A 15871-nucleotide genomic window follows, 5' to 3' on the forward strand; every position below is an offset into this window, starting at 1 on the left:
CAAAAGGTGAAGTCACATGGGATCAGGGGTGAGCTGGCAAGGTGGATACAGAACTGGCTAGGTCACAGAAGGCAGAGGGTAGCAATGAAAGGATGCTTTTCTAATTGGAGGTGCTGTGACTAGTGGTGTTCCGCAGGGATCAATGCTGGGACCTTTGCTGTTTGTAGTATATATAAATGACTTGGAGGAAAATGTAACTGGTCTGATTAGTAAGTTTGCAGACGACACAAAGGTTGATGGAGTTGCGGATAGCGATGAGGACTGTCAGAGGATACAGCAGGATTTAGATTGTTTGGAGACTTCGGCGGAGAGATGGCAGATGGAGTTTAATCCAGACAAATGTGAGGTAATGCATTTTGGAAGGTCTAATGCAGGTAAGGAATATACAGTGAATGGTAGAACCCTCAAAGGGTATTGACAGTCAGAGAGATCTAGGTGTACAGGTCCACAGGTCACTGAAAGGGGCAACACAGGTGGAGACGGAAGTCAAGAAGGCATACGGCATGCTTGCCTTCATTGGCCGGGGCATTGAATATAAGAATTGGCAAGTCGTGTTGCAGCTGTATAGAACCTTAGTTAGGCCACACTTGGAGTATAGTGTTCAATTCTGGTCGCCACACTACCAGAAGGATGTGGAGGCTTTAGAGAGAGTGCAGAAGAGATTTACCAGACTGTTACCTGGTATGGAGGGCATTAGCTATGAGGAGCGGTTGAATAAACTCGGTTTGTTCTCACTGGAACGACGGAGGTTCAGGGGCGACCTGATAGAGGTCTACAAAATTATGAGGGGCATAGACAGAGTGGATAGTCAGAGGCTTTTCCCCAGGGTAGAGGGGTCAATTACTAGGGGGCATAGGTTTAAAGTGCGAGGGGCAAGGTTTAGAGTAGATGTACGAGGCAAGTTTTTTACGCAGAGGGTAGTGGGTGCCTGGAACTCACTACCGGAGGAGGTAGTGGAAGCAGGGGCGATAGGGACATTTAAGGGGCATCTTGACAAATATATGAATAGGATGGGAATAGAAGGATACGGACCCAGGAAGTGTAGAAGATTGTAGTTTAGTCGGGCAGCATGGTCGGCATGGGCTTGGAGGGCCGAAGGGCCTGTTCCTGCGCTGTACTTTTCTTTGTTCTTTGTTGTGGGCAAAGTCTTGGAAAGGTTGATAAGAGATAGGATGTACAATCATCTGGAAAGGAATAATTTAATTAGAGATAGTCAATACGGTTTTGTGAAGGGTACGTCGTGCCTCACAAACCTTATTGAGTTCTTGGAGAAGGTGACCAAATAGGTGGACGAGGGTAAAGCAATTGATGTGTGTATATGGATTTCAGTAAAGCATTTGATAAGGTTTCCCACTGTAGGCTACTGCAGAAAATACAGAGGCACGATTTAGCAGTTTGGATCAGAAACTGGTTGGCTGGAAGAAGACAAAGGGTGGTGGTTGATGGGAAATATTCAGCCTGGAGTCCAGTTACTAGTGGTGTACCACAAGAATCTGTTTTGGGGCCACTGCTGTTGTCATTTTTATAAATGATCTGGAGGATGGCGCAGAAGGATGGGTGAGTAAATTTGCCGATGACACTAAAGTCGGTGGAGTTGTGGACAGTGCAGAAGGATGTAACACATTACAGAGGGACATAGATAAGCTGCAGAGCTGGGCTGAGAGGTGGCAAATGGAGGTAATTCATTTTGGAAGGAATAACAGGAAGACAGAGTACTGGGCAAATGGCAAGATCCTTGGTAGTGTGAATGAGCAGAGAGATCTTGGTGTCCATGTACATAGATCCCTGAAAGTTGCCACCCAGGTTGTGTGGGTTGTTAAAAAGGCATACGGTGTTAGCTTTTATTGGTAGAGGGATTGAGTTTCGGAGCCATGGGGTCTCGTTGCAGCTGTACAAAACTCTGGTGTGGCCGCATTTGGAGTATTGCGTGCAGTTCTGGTCGCCGCATTATAGGAAGGATGTGGAAGCATTGGAAAGGGTGCAGAGGAGATTTATCAGGATGTTGCCTGGTCTGGAGGGAAGATCTTATGAGGGAAGGCTGAGGGACTTGAGGTTATTTTCTTTAGAAAGAAGAAGGTTAAGAGGTGACTTAATTGAGGCATACAAGATGATCAGAGGATTAGATAGGGTTGACAGTGAGAGCCTTTTTCGTCGGATGGTGATGTCTAGCACGGGGGGGGGGGCATAGCTTTAAATTGAGGGGAGATAGATATAGGACAGATGACAGAGGAAGGTTCTTTACTCAGAGAGTAGTAAGGGCGTGGAATGCCCTGCCTGTAACAGTAGTGGACTCGCCAACATTAAGGGCATTTAAATGGTCATTGGATAAACATATGGATGATAAGGGAATAGTGTAGATGGGCTTTAGAGTGGTTTCAAAGGTAGGCGCAACATCGAGGGCCGAAGGGCCTGTACTGCGCTGTAATGTTCTATAAACGTAAATATGAAAACTAATGCCTTTTTAAAAATAAATTTAGAAGTACCCAATTACGTTTTTCCAATTAAGGGGCAAGTTAGCATGGCCAATCCCCCGACCTTGCACGTCCTTTGGGTTGTGGGGGGTGAGACCCATGCAGACACCGAGAATGTACAAATTCCACACGGACAGCGAGGCGGAGCCAGGATCAAACCCCGGTCCTTGGCGCTGTGAGGCTGCAGTGCTAACCAGTGCCACCGTGCCGCCCATGAAAACTAATGATGTCACTGTGGAGAGACTTTGGAGGAGGATGGTGTGGTCAACCTTGTCAAATGCTGCAGGCAGGTCAAGAAGGACAAGGCAACAACACGCTCAAGTACAAGGCACACAACTGCACCAAAGATCTGGACTGGTGTTAAGACAGATCTTTGAACAACAACCACCTCATTTCAGAATTAGCTGTGTAATTAGATATGTTTTATTTATATAAAATATATCATAGAAATGAAAAAATACAATGGGGTCTCAAGCAATGTATGTAGAAAAACAATGCATATTAGTTTGGTCGCTGTTTAAAAATAAGTTCTGAATATGGTGAATATCCAAGTGGATATTATTCAAGCAAATGTTTGACATCTTTAAGTATATTAGAAAACTATATCAAGGAAGAAAGTACGTCACAATCTTTGGACTCCAATGACATTTAAACACTAGTAACCCCTAGCCCTGAAAGTTACAATGAGGTTCGCATGATGTGATGAATGTAAGAAATGGTCATACTTTATATTTTTTGCAGTAATGTTATCAAAACCTGGATTAAGATGTATACAGAGAGCATGACTGCAAAGAGATAATATACGCATCGTAAACAGGGCTGTTTAGCACAGGGCTAAATCGCTGGCTTTGAAAGCAGACCAAGGCAGGCCAGCAGCATGGTTCAATTCCCGTAACAGCCTCACCGAACAGGCGCCGGAATGTGGCGACTAGGGGCTTTTCACAGTAACTTCATTGAAGCCTACTTGTGACAATAAGTGAGGTAATCATTGATTTGCAGGTGAAGTGTTCTGCTAATAGATCTTGAGAACCATTTACTTGTTTACAAATAGCTAGCTAATGGAATATTGTTAAGGTTTGAAGGACCCCTGGGGTGTAGGTAATTTATGAGTATTGTGTTAGGTCCTGGCTAAACAAGTCGAGACATTTTATAAGAGACAAAATAATGCCTTACAATTTGAGTACAGATGATGCAGTTAATGGGAGGAATCAGGTCTGTTTGAGGAGTCAGTAGGCCCTAGAACATAATCTGAACAGAGGTGTTTCAGTTTGGTCCTGAAAGATTCTCTCTCCAAAGGTTCTTCACAGTGAAAAGCAAGTAAAACCCTGGTTGTTAACTTTATTTATGAGTGGTATTTAATATATATTGGTTTGCTTAATTTGAATAGTGGCAGGTTTAGGAAGTTAAGGTTTCTTCTTTTACTTAAGAACTGTTGTAACTATTAATTGTAAATCTACTTCTTTATTGCTAATGTGGTCAATTCTGTGATTAAATAAAAGTTTGTTTTACCATAAAAGATACCTATTGGTCAGTGTTACCACTCCTGTGGAGCAGTAACATTTCCTCAACAGTTTTACAAATTGAAAAATAGTTGGGTTCTCATTTGGGATCCTAACAATGCAGCCCTTTCAAATTTTACATGGCGCCCTGAGAAATATATTTATTTGCACCCGATCACTCCAGTGACATAAATGATCAGGTAAAGCAGCATTTTTCAGCCTCTGCACTGATTGGATACCAATTTTGGTGCTGCTTTTCAGGCTGACTGGTAATCAAGTTTTACCCGTGTGAATTCTACTCAAGATGGGAGAGGGTAGTGAATCTGTGGAATCCTTTACCGCAGAGAGCTGTAGAGGCTGGGTAGTTGAGTACATTAAAGGCTGAGAAATACAGATCTTGTAAATCAGTAAGGGAATCAAGGGTTACGGGGTTAAGGTGGGAAGGTGGAGTTGAGGATCGTCACCTCAGATCAGTCACGATCTCATTGAATGGCAGAACAGGCTCAATGAGCCGAATGGCCTACTTCTGCTCCTGTGTCTTATGGACAGTGAAACCTCCTGCAGGCAAGATTTTTGTTTTAATCAATGAAAAAATGTGCCACAATGAAAAAAGGTAGGTAAAATATATATTATGCAATATAAATTGAAACTGTAGGATTGCAGAATGAGAATTTTAACCTTTTCCGTTCTTTTTGTGTACTCTTACCATCACCTGTTTGTGAAAGCAATCTCTCACCGTTGACTTTATTGGAACAGTTTACAATCTTGAAGATAACAATCTGGAAATGCTTAATGTCATGAGCTGCAGCTAAAATGCCCATCTCCTTAAGTTTTCCTTCATAATTGTAGCCCACATTCCTGGCGACACATTTGCCATTGGCTTTACACTATTCCTGTTATGGGGTGTCCAAAAATGTGCATAATCCTCCAGCCACAACCTAAATAGGCGTTTGGAAATTCAACATTTCCTTGCTTTTCTATTCAGTGCTGTTAAACACAGGGACAAGGGGCGAGATTCTCCGACCCCCCCGCCGGGTGGGAGAATCGCCGGGGGCTGGCGTGAATCCCGCCCCTGTCAGTTGCCGAATTCAGATTCGGCGAGGGTGGGAATCGCGCCGCGCTGGTTGGCGCCCCCCCCCCCTCCCCCTCCCCCCTGCGATTCTCCGGCCCGGATGGGCCGAAGTCACGCTGCTAGGATGCCTGTCCCGCCGGCGTGGATTAAACCACCTCTCTTACCGGCGGGACAAGGCGGCGCGGGCGGGCTCCGGGGTCCTGGGAGGGGGGGTCGATCTGGCCCCGGGGGTGCCCCCACGATGGCCTGGCCCGCGATCGGGGCCCACTGATCCGCGGACGGGCCTGTGCCGTGGGGGCACTCTTTTCCTTCCGCCTTCGCCATGGTCTCCACCATGGTGGAGGCGGAAGAGACTCCCTCCACAGCGCATGCGCATGGATGCCGTGAGCGGCCGCTGACGCTCCCGCGCATGCGCCGCCCGGCAATGTCATTTCCGCGCCAGCTGGCGGGGCACTTCTGCCAGCTGGCGGGACGGAAATCAGTCCGGCGCGGGCCTAGCCCCTCATGGTTAGGGCTGGGCCCCCCAAGATGCGGAGGATTCCGCACCTTTGGGGCGGCGCGATGCCCGACATCGCGCCGATACCGGAGAATGTCGCCCCAGGATTGTGTTTGTCAAATTTATGACCTCATTTGCTTGTATGTGCCACGTTCAGTGACCTGGCTACCTGGACTCCCAGGCTCCTCTATTCTCATTTAAAATCTTACATTTAAAAAGTGTATTTCTTTTTGGTATTCTTGCTTCCAAAATGTACTTCACAATTCTTTACTGTGAATCACGTCGATCATCTTTACGCCCAACCTGTTAGGCCATGTCTTCCTGAAGTCTTTTATCATCCTCGTCACAATTTGCTGTACCTTTCAATTTTGTGCTACCAGCAAATTCGGCCATTAATCCTTTAATTACTAAGTCCAGGCTATTGATGTACATAGTAATTTGGTGAAGCTCTAACACAGAGATGGGTGAAAAACCACTCATCGAATCTTTCCACTCCAAGAAACATCATTTTAGCCCAGATTTCTGCTTTCTGCACAGCAACCTTCTAAATGACCATATTTCATATAGTCAGGTGCCTTTATCCACACCATAAGTCACTTGTGTGCTTTTGAAAATCCATACAAACCACATCCAGTGCAATGCCTTTGCTGTTCCTTTATTATTTATTGAAATAATATTGCAAGATGAATTATATGGGGGAAACCACAAGTACGAACTAGTAGTTTGCAGCACAATAAAAGCGACTGAGCTGCCAATTTGATTGATTATTTTAAATATCTGTGCAACAATTTATGGAGCACTTCTTTAAAGGAAAAGCTACCCAAATATTATACGTCGAAATCCCTACCTCTGGAAATTAACCCTTTCATTAAATTTGCAACTTTTTTCACTTCCATATGTACACAGCACAGGAGGTTCTTCAGACAGAGTCAGATCTGTGTAGGATCATTGTACTCTTTCTAATTATTGTGTTTCATGGTTGAAATTTCAGTGTCTGTATGCCACATAATTTCTTCTAATGAAACCTCATTGTAAGTCACACTATCCAGGATGAATAGAATGTTTTGACTCAGAAATGGGCCACTCAGCCCAACCAATCTTGGCTCGCAATTGGCCTCCACACGACAAACAGTCCTAATAATGTTTATTCATCCTGTTACCACATCCTTTCACCCACTTTTCTTTCATCTGCCTACCTAATCTCATCTTGAATATTAATAGTTTTTAACCTCAATCATTGACCTGGAAACTCTTTGCACTTTTAATGTTTATCTACGACCCCACATTTGTGTCTTCTCAACTACTGAAAACAACATGCTTCTAGCGACACGGTCTCATCTGTTCATATCTTAGACAATATAATAGATTGTCATTCTGTAACTTACACTGTTCTCATGAAGAGAAGATTAAATTGCGCAAAATCTTTCTTTGTGCTTGTACTTCCTCATGTTCGGTAGCATCCTAGTTAATCTGATTTATACACAATCTAAAATCTTCAAAATTGTTTATTTACTTTAGAGTCCAATGCTGTACACAGTACTCAAGCTGAGATTTATACACACACACACACACACACACACACACACACACACACACACACACACACACACACACACACACACACACACACACACATTATTTTATATCTCAGAATAAAAGAAAGAAATACGTAACTTTTTAAAAATGGCTTCAACATGTGTTTGTTAACACAAGTCTTTCTGCTCTTCCACAGCACCAAGAAAAGTTTTATTCAGAATAAAGTTACGGCTTGTTGTATAAACTAATATGCATCACCTCTCACTTAGTGACATAGAACTCCAATTGACAATTGGCCACCCATTTCTTAACTGTACCAATATCCCTTTGCATTTTCCTTTGGTCTTCTGAAGAATTAACAATATCTTCTATTTTGGTGTCTTCTGCAAATGCCAACACCATATTGTCTACACCAACATCCAAACTGATATATACGATTAACCCTCTTGGACACCATAATTCACTTCCAACCACTCTTCAAATAAAGAGCCCTGAACTCCTACACTCTTTCTAACTAATTTGTAATGCAGTTTGCTACACTCTGCATTGCAAATTGTAGCATAATAGTCCATAATAGGACTGGAGAACAATATTTTTTATAAACAGTTATTTTAAATTGTGTACATTTAAAGGGAGAGATTCCTTGTTACAACACTATGCTTACAAATCATACAGAAGGATTGAGACTTACTTGCTTGGGCTCCTAAAGAAATTTACAAATGCACAGCTCCAGACTGGGCTGTTCCTACAATACTGGTTGTGAGTAGTTGTGGGGAAAACAATCTCCCGTTATAAGAATGTTGCTGCATAGTGACTCTCTTCCAATTGGCACCACATATTTAGGCTTGGTGTTATGACAGAATGTTTCTGTTCTGAGCCTCAACTTTCGAGACTCATTACTTTTTGAAGCAGTGGGCTGCATATCTTGTTCTTAAACACTCACATTTTAGAAGCCCCATCTTAGGGAGGCAAGATAGTTACAGTAATCACAAATGAAATGTCAACCATTGCAGGTTAGGTTTTTAAAATAATGTAGTTAAGCAAACTAATGATCATAAAAAAGAATGCATTGTCTGGTGTTGTAGAAACCATATGGACCTCTGGTCTTTGGTGAGTTAGCAGATCTCAGCTTCTGCAGCTGTTGGGGGACGCTACAATTAGACTCAGTTTGAGTACCCAGCGCTGATAAAATAGATGAGTGCAGGCAATATGTAAAAAATGATCACTCGGGAGAAGTGGCAGATGGCTTCTGGCATCCCTGAAACAGGATCCCAGAAGTTTCAGCCATCACTCAGCGGATACCACTTTCACCTCTGAATCAGGATGTGGATTCAAGCCCCACTCAAGAACCATGAGCACATAATCTCGGCTGAAACATCAGAGCAGTACTGAGGGAGTGATGCACTGTCAGGAGCACAGGCTTTTATCATAGAATTTACAATGCTGAAGTAGGCCATTTGACCCATCAAGTCTGCACCAGCCCTTGGAAAGGGAACCCTACTCAAACCCACACCTCCACCCTATCCCTCTCACCCCACTTAACCTTTTTGGACACGAAGGGCAATTTAACATGGCCAATCCACCTAACTCGCACATCTTTGGACTGTGGGAGGATACCGGAGCACCTGTTGGAAATCCACGCAGACACGTGGAGAGCAGTGACCCAAGCCAGGAATTGAACCTGGGGATGAGATTTAAACCGAGGCCCCATCTGACCTCTTGGGTAGATGTAAAATGTCCCGTGGCACTACTTGAACAAATGCAAGGGAGTTCTTCCCAGTGTTATGGCCAACATACATCCCTCAATGAACACTGAAAAAGACAGATAATCTGGGCCTTCACTTCACTGCTGCTTAAGGGAGTTTGCTGGATACACGCACATCACATGTTACAACAGTGACCATCCTTCAGAAGTACTTCATTGATCCTAAAGAACTTTCTAATGACCCCAGATCATAATAGGTGACACAAATACAAGTCCGAATTCTTGAGAAATTTGTTTAGAAATTATCACTGGACGAATGGTGCGGTGGGGGCAGGGAAAAGAAATGAGAAAAATAATTTGAACAAACAAATTCCGCCAAGCACTCCCCCCACTCCCCTCGCTGCCCCAACCACTTGAAATTCAACAAAACTTCCAATCTATTTACGGGAAACCAGACCCTTGTTCAGGAAACCTCATTGCCATCAACCATGATATTTCCTCCAATGTTTTCGTGGCTACACTGAAGTAATCTTGTCCCAATCAATCAGTGAAATTAATAGTGAAGAGCAGGCCTCCGTTTTCTATTGTGTGTTTGGTGGGGGGAGGGTGTAAAGGTGGGCAAATGGAGATTTCAAAGGGAACGCAAGCAGATCCAAGTTGTTAAAGAACATGCGCACACACTGGAATTCTTCTATAAATAATGGAACACAAAGCTGCTGTGAAGCATTCCATTAAGCAAATGAAATAGGGCTAAATTATCATCAGCCCACAGACTACAAATGCAATTCAACGGTGTCCTGTTGGAACTGTAAATCCTTCAAATTGGCCAATGGATTCATCATATTTATTCCACAGTAAAGCTGTGTTGACTGAAACAGAATCAGCTGTGGCTGAATAATCACCAACTCACCCAACTGGGTTATGGTATTAATTTTGTTTCCCTCCCCCTTCTCCTTTGCTTACTCGCAGCTTATTCGGAAGACATGCTGAATTGAATGCACTGCCAGAGTGAAAGATTAAGGTCAGCCTTTGGATTCATATTGAATAAAGATGCCATTTTTCTCCTGTTACATGTAATTAGGTTTTAATCTTGAGCCACAATACTGTGCAGACAAAAATAGGAGCTATTGGTTTCTAAACTTCACTAAGAAAATCAGGACAGAATGAAAGACATTTAATCCTCTTCCACGGATCTTGTTTGCATGAAGTATTATTTTATGATGAAGGTACAAATTCAATGTTCTGCTGCACAGTAATTTCTGAGGATTGAGATATAGTTCCCATCTGCACAACACAAGTGGTGTGTTATTTATTTTATGAACTATACAATTAGGGTAGCAAGGTGGCGCAGTGATTAGCACTGCTGCCTCATGGCACCGAGGACCCGGGTTCACTCCTGGCCCTGGGTCACTGTCTGTGTGGAATTTGCACATTCTCCCAGATTCTGTGTGGAGTTTGCACATTCTCCCCGTGTCTGCGTCGGTCTCAGTCCCACATCCCAAAGATGTGCATGGTAGGTGGATTGGCCACGCTAAACTGCTCCTTGGTTGGAAATTTTTTTTTTTTTTATAAAAAGGACTACACAATGATATTCAGCAAGGAGCCGTTGTATACCAAGGGCAATTTAGCATGGCCAATCCACCTAACCTGCCCATCTTTGGCTTGTGAGAGGAAACCGAAGCACCCGGAGGAACCACACGCACACACGGGCAGAACGTGCAGACTCCGCACAGACAGTGACCCAAGCCGGGAATCGAACCTGGGACCCTGGAGCTGTGAAACAATTGTACGAACCATTATGCTACCGTGATGCCCTAGGTCAGCTACAGTACAAAACGTTTTCAACATTATGGACACACAGTGAAGGGGAGCGGACTTACAATGCGAGGCCCAAATGTGAGGATCTCCACTCGGAATGTGAATTAAGAATATTAACTTTACTGTTCCCGCATTGAGCCCCGAGCTTGGTTGCAGCTGCAGGCTAAAAGTGGAGAAGTTGGAGTGGGAATGAGAGGGGGAGGTAATGGTGAACCACAGACATGGGAATATCCTCCATTTTCTTTACAGTTGGGGAATGGAGATGGTTTCTTGCTGTCAGAGGGAGGGGAAACAGATTAGCGCTTTGCTGTGGATCTTTATTATGACACAGCCATGCCAGAGTGATTATTCTCAAATATAGGCAGGCCTTACTGTGCATTACCAGAATTGCATGTTTTCATGTCGTACACCTCATGCCTATGTTGCCCAGTGACCGCAACTATTTGCACTCTCTTTCATTCTTCCATGTCTTTTCTTGGCCTTACTGAAATGATTTTTCAAAAACATAATTTAGCAGGTACCTGATGCTCCATTAAGCTCTCTAAGTTGTACACCAAATAATTTCCTCTTGGTGATTGCGGCACCTGTTGGCACTTTTCCTCCCCCTTTTATTCGTGCAAATGAGCTTATCTTTTATTTTTCAATTCTGCAGGATATATATCCAAGACATCAATATGAGCTGTCCCTTTATGAATAAAGTAAGAAGTCTTACAACACCAGGTTAAAGTCCAACAGGTTTGTTTCGATATCACTAGCTTTCGGAGCGCTGCTCCTTCCTCAGGTGAATATTCACAGCTGGTGTGCATCTCAGATTCTCAGTATTTATTTTGTGAACAAAATGTGCAAAATAGCTAAGATGGCAGAAAGACATGTTTACACAGAAGGAAAAGAACAACTAGATAAACGGGACTGGGGAAGAAAGGGAGGCTGGGACTGCAGGGTAGGCCTGTCAACATGAAGCAGGATAGGGGGTGGGACGGGACGAGAAGAGAAGGCGGGTTTATGTTTTGGGTCTACCCCTAGTATCAGAACGTGTTCTGGTGGGACTGGACTTGTGTCTGGTATGTTGTTTTCCATTCAGATAAATCATGTGTGCTTATTGTTTCAATTTCAGACCTCCAGGATATGTAAATATTCCTCCCTCTAATTTCCCCCATTTTTTCCTGTGTCATTTTCGATGACTTCTCCCGCGGGGTTTTAGCAACTGCGCAGGCACCCAGGGAATTTAGTTTGCATCCCCTTTGTAAGAGGGGGAACTATTGAAATTTAACTAGTCCACCTTCAGAGTCCAGGCACATTCCCCAGTGAACAAATGAGAAATAATTAGAGCATATCACATCAGCAAAGATGCAGTATGACATCTAAAAGCTTTGTTACTGGCAAAATTTACTCTCAACTCCTAGTATCATACCCATTCATACACTCGCTTTCTCACTCCTAACTTTTTTTCATTACATTCTTTTACTTAATAAATGTTTGAAAATCTCACATTAATTTAATTCCAAAGAAGTACCACTCAAACGTCAGGAAAAATAACTCATCTTTCCGCCGGGGATTCTCCAACCATCTGATCTAGACATTCATTTTAGTATCTACAAATCTTAGCTCTTTCTTAAATTTTCTCCATAGTCGAGGGAGGAGGGTCTGTCAGGGTGAGGTGGAAAGATTGATGTTTGTGGTGGAGAACTTTAGTCAAAATTCAGCACTAGGAGCTTGTTCTGTGGATCTGCTTTTTTATTTTTGTCGGGGCCATAAAACTCTGCCCTATGTTTTACTTACCTTTTCCGTTTCGATTTCATGTTGGTTACAAATGGACCCTATTTTTTCCTATTTGTTTATTTTCCCTTGTATGTATCGGTTTGCAGGGGCCTCTCTTGGTATTTTTCATCCTCACATTTTGTACAATTTTTTGCCCCCCTTTAATTTTTGTGTTGCATCTCACTGATTATCTCTTACATCATTTGTTCTTTGCATAAATTTAGAGTACCCAACTCTTTTTTTCCCCAATTAAGGGGCAATTTAACGTGGTCAATCCACCTAGCCTTCACATCTTTGGATTGTGGGAGCAAGATCCATGCAGATCTGGGAGAATGTGCAAACTCCACACGGACATGGCCGGGGGCCGGGATCAAACCTGGGTCCCAGGCGCCGTGAGGCAGCAGTGCTAGCCACATTGCCGTCCCCTCTTATATCATTTGTATTAGAGAGTTTGCAGCTTATTAAACCACTCCTCTTTATCATCTTGTGGTGATTCACTCCCTGCCCTTCCTTTTTTTTTCTCCCCAAATCTTATTAAAATGGTTGTCTTCAATTCTTTGGAGTTGGAAAGTACAAACCAAGAACCTGCAATTTTAGGTTGAAAGGGTGTTGCTGCATATTTGCAAAATTTTCGTTTTCAGTTGACCTTTTCTGAAACAGAAATTTGAATATGGCCATATGAATAGCCTTGTGGCTGCTGAATGTAGTCTGGTGAAAAAGCAACAATATCTAGTTCCGGAGGCCACATCAACTGCATGATGATTATAAAGCAATCTTGATATTGAATTTTAGAACAAATTATTTAAAAACATTAAAGTGGCACAAATATAAATTCTCAAGTGATAAAATAATCCCATGCAACATGACAGATACCTGTATTCTTCAAGTTCCTCCCAACCCCTCCCTTGCCAACAAAAAAAGTGTTTCAAGCATTAATTTAGAAATTTCAACAAGTTTCACTTCTACCTTCCAAATTTAAGTTGCATCTTGCAGAAAAGAAAGGTTCTCTTAATCTTAACAAGATGAGGTTTCATATACAGAAGATCGGTCATGCCAAAAATGTTGTGCAGAAGAATCTATTGGGAGCAGAAGTTGAAATACTGCATTGCCTTCTGCCCGACACTTACCCAACTCATCCCAAAGCTGTCGGCACTTGTCGGTCATGCCAGTGCCTTGCTGCCTCCAGAGAGAGAGTCGCGGGTCAGCCATAAACTGTTCTGTTATTAATGTCAACATCCTGGCACCGTTTGAATCCCTCATCTTCAACATTTCCCGTACCTGTGATTGAGACAACATCAAAAAATCTGTAACGTGAACGAAAATATAGCGCTTTGCCAGAGAACTCGTGCTGTTCTGAGAAATTCCCCCTCAACTTTAAAGCCAAAATATTGATTTTCTAACAACCAGTATCCAAAAAGTTCACTTTTTCTAAAAGAATAAAGAAAAATAAAATAATCTGAAAATTACAATGTAAAATGTTGAAACAGCGCGAACAAATGAAATGCAAGTTGATACTCTGACTTTAATAACCATATCTGAAATGCTAGTAAATAATGATCTAATAGTTATCAGTTAATATTCACATCAATATCCTAGGTGGCCACCTTCAGAGGTCAACACCATAACATGGAGTTGGTGGGCAATCAGTGACGTCGCAAAAAAAAAAAAAAAAAAAAAAAAATACCAAAAGGGACTTAAGGATTAAAGGCAAGATTGTTTCCAATGTTTCAAGGCTGCCCATATACTAAATGAATTCTTCCTTTCAGTGTTCATGTAATTGAATCCTGATGGCTTTGGTCTTTGAGCTGGAAGATGTTTTGGCTTGTTCTAACTGTTTGTTTAACATCTAGTCATGATGGTACAGAAGCTGGTGGTAGATAGGGACAGCTGACTGTCATTTGCACAGATATGGAAGCAGATCTCTTTTACAGGTGACGATGTTGCCATAAGAAGATGATTAACCAAAGAGGTAACCGAGAGGATTCCTGATGTATTGATGTAATGAAGGAGTTAAGAGGAGCCTATCAAAAATGCTTGGCTTTCATTGGAGAGGTAAAACTAAAACAACACAAGGACGGTGTGCAATTAAAGGATGTGATCAACAATGTCAAAGTCTGCAAAAAGGTTGAGGAAGACCAAGAGACATAATGCATCATAAGATAATGCATCTTCCTCGTGACTCTGGATATAGTTGATCTTGTACTGAAGAGATTAGAAAAATATGAGATTCAAACATAATACATAAATACTAGAGAAGGGACACAAACTCAAGCTTAGAAGAGAAAAAGCAGTTTAGTTGTAAGTGCTCAATGCTGGAGTTCCCAAACAGGGTTCTGCGCAACCCCAGGGTTCCACGAGAGGTCTTCAGGGGTTCTGCGGAAGCTCCGGGAGCCATGTGACAAAGATCGGCAAAAAGCCAAAATTTGTCCTTTAACAACTGACAAAAATAAAGCACAAAGTAAAATAAGCACAAAGTAAAGGAACACGAGTGAATTTAAAGAAGAACATTGCAGCAAGGATTTTTAAAAAAACGGGGGAGCAACGGCCATAAATAAGAAAAAAATCCAAAAAATCAAATTGTTCAATCAGAAGCTTGCCTCTCAGAGCATTGACTTGTGATCAACAGAGATGGCGGTGGGAGGAGTGGCAGAGGCCTTGGGAGGTCACTAGGGATTCCGCGGCTGGAAACATTTGGGGAAACCCTGACTTAATACATTGGGTATTGAATGTGGGGAGCAGACTAGCCAGTGAAGCATAAGTGTCAGAAAATTTAAGGGAGGCTTGGATAGGCATTTGCTAGGGTGGGTATTTGCTTTTGGGAGGCGGTGGTGTAGTGGTATTGCCGCTGGACTAGTAAACCAGAGACCCAGAGTAATGCTCTGTGGACCCAGGTTCAAATCCAGGTTGAACTTTGAATTCAATAAAAATCTGGAAGAAAGAAAAATGTCTAATGATGACCATGAAACTATTGTTGATTGTCGGAAAAACCTATCAAGTTCACTAATGTCCTTTAGGGAAGGAAATATGTCTCCCTTGCCTGGTCTGACCTACATGTGACTCCAGACCCACAGCAATGTTGTTGACTCTTAACTGCCCCCTCAAGGACAATTAGGGATGGGCAATAAATGCTGGCACAGCCTGCGATGCCCATGTCCATGAACGAATTTTTAAAAAGCCAGATGAACTACAGTGGGCGCAATCCATTGGCCACGCAGTGCCTGAAAAGCAGCTCGCCATGGCGTAGCATGGCTGATAAAAGCTGGGAGACCCCGCTCCCGGGATCTGCCCAGCTGGCAGCGCCTCGCGAGATCCAACGCAATCTTGCGAGACGTTGCAATGTAAATCACATTTTGGCAAATCTGCACATTAGAGCGAGACAGTTAGTCTGACTCTAATGTGCAGATTCCCCAGGTAGCTGAGGTTTTGGGATTCATCCCCCTTGCGTTGGAGAACTTGGGCGTACGCCGTTCAGCACTGGTCCCTACAAATTGGGACCAGTCAGAATGGCATTCGTGG

At 42.9% G+C, this 15871-nt stretch overlaps 1 protein-coding gene across 2 annotated transcripts in view; it reads right to left on the reverse strand.

Annotated features, from left to right (window-relative positions):
* zswim5 (zinc finger, SWIM-type containing 5) overlaps positions 1–15871 on the reverse strand; it is a 301620-nt gene that overhangs the window by 66826 nt on the left and 218923 nt on the right. For both annotated transcript variants that reach the window (XM_072510737.1, XM_072510736.1), the window contains exon 4: positions 13483–13633. In XM_072510737.1, coding sequence (XP_072366838.1) covers positions 13483–13633 — 151 coding nt within the window. The remainder of the gene's footprint in view (positions 1–13482; positions 13634–15871) is intronic.

Source organism: Scyliorhinus torazame, chromosome 7, assembly GCF_047496885.1.
Source record: "Scyliorhinus torazame isolate Kashiwa2021f chromosome 7, sScyTor2.1, whole genome shotgun sequence".
NCBI classification, from domain to species: domain Eukaryota; kingdom Metazoa; phylum Chordata; class Chondrichthyes; order Carcharhiniformes; family Scyliorhinidae; genus Scyliorhinus; species Scyliorhinus torazame.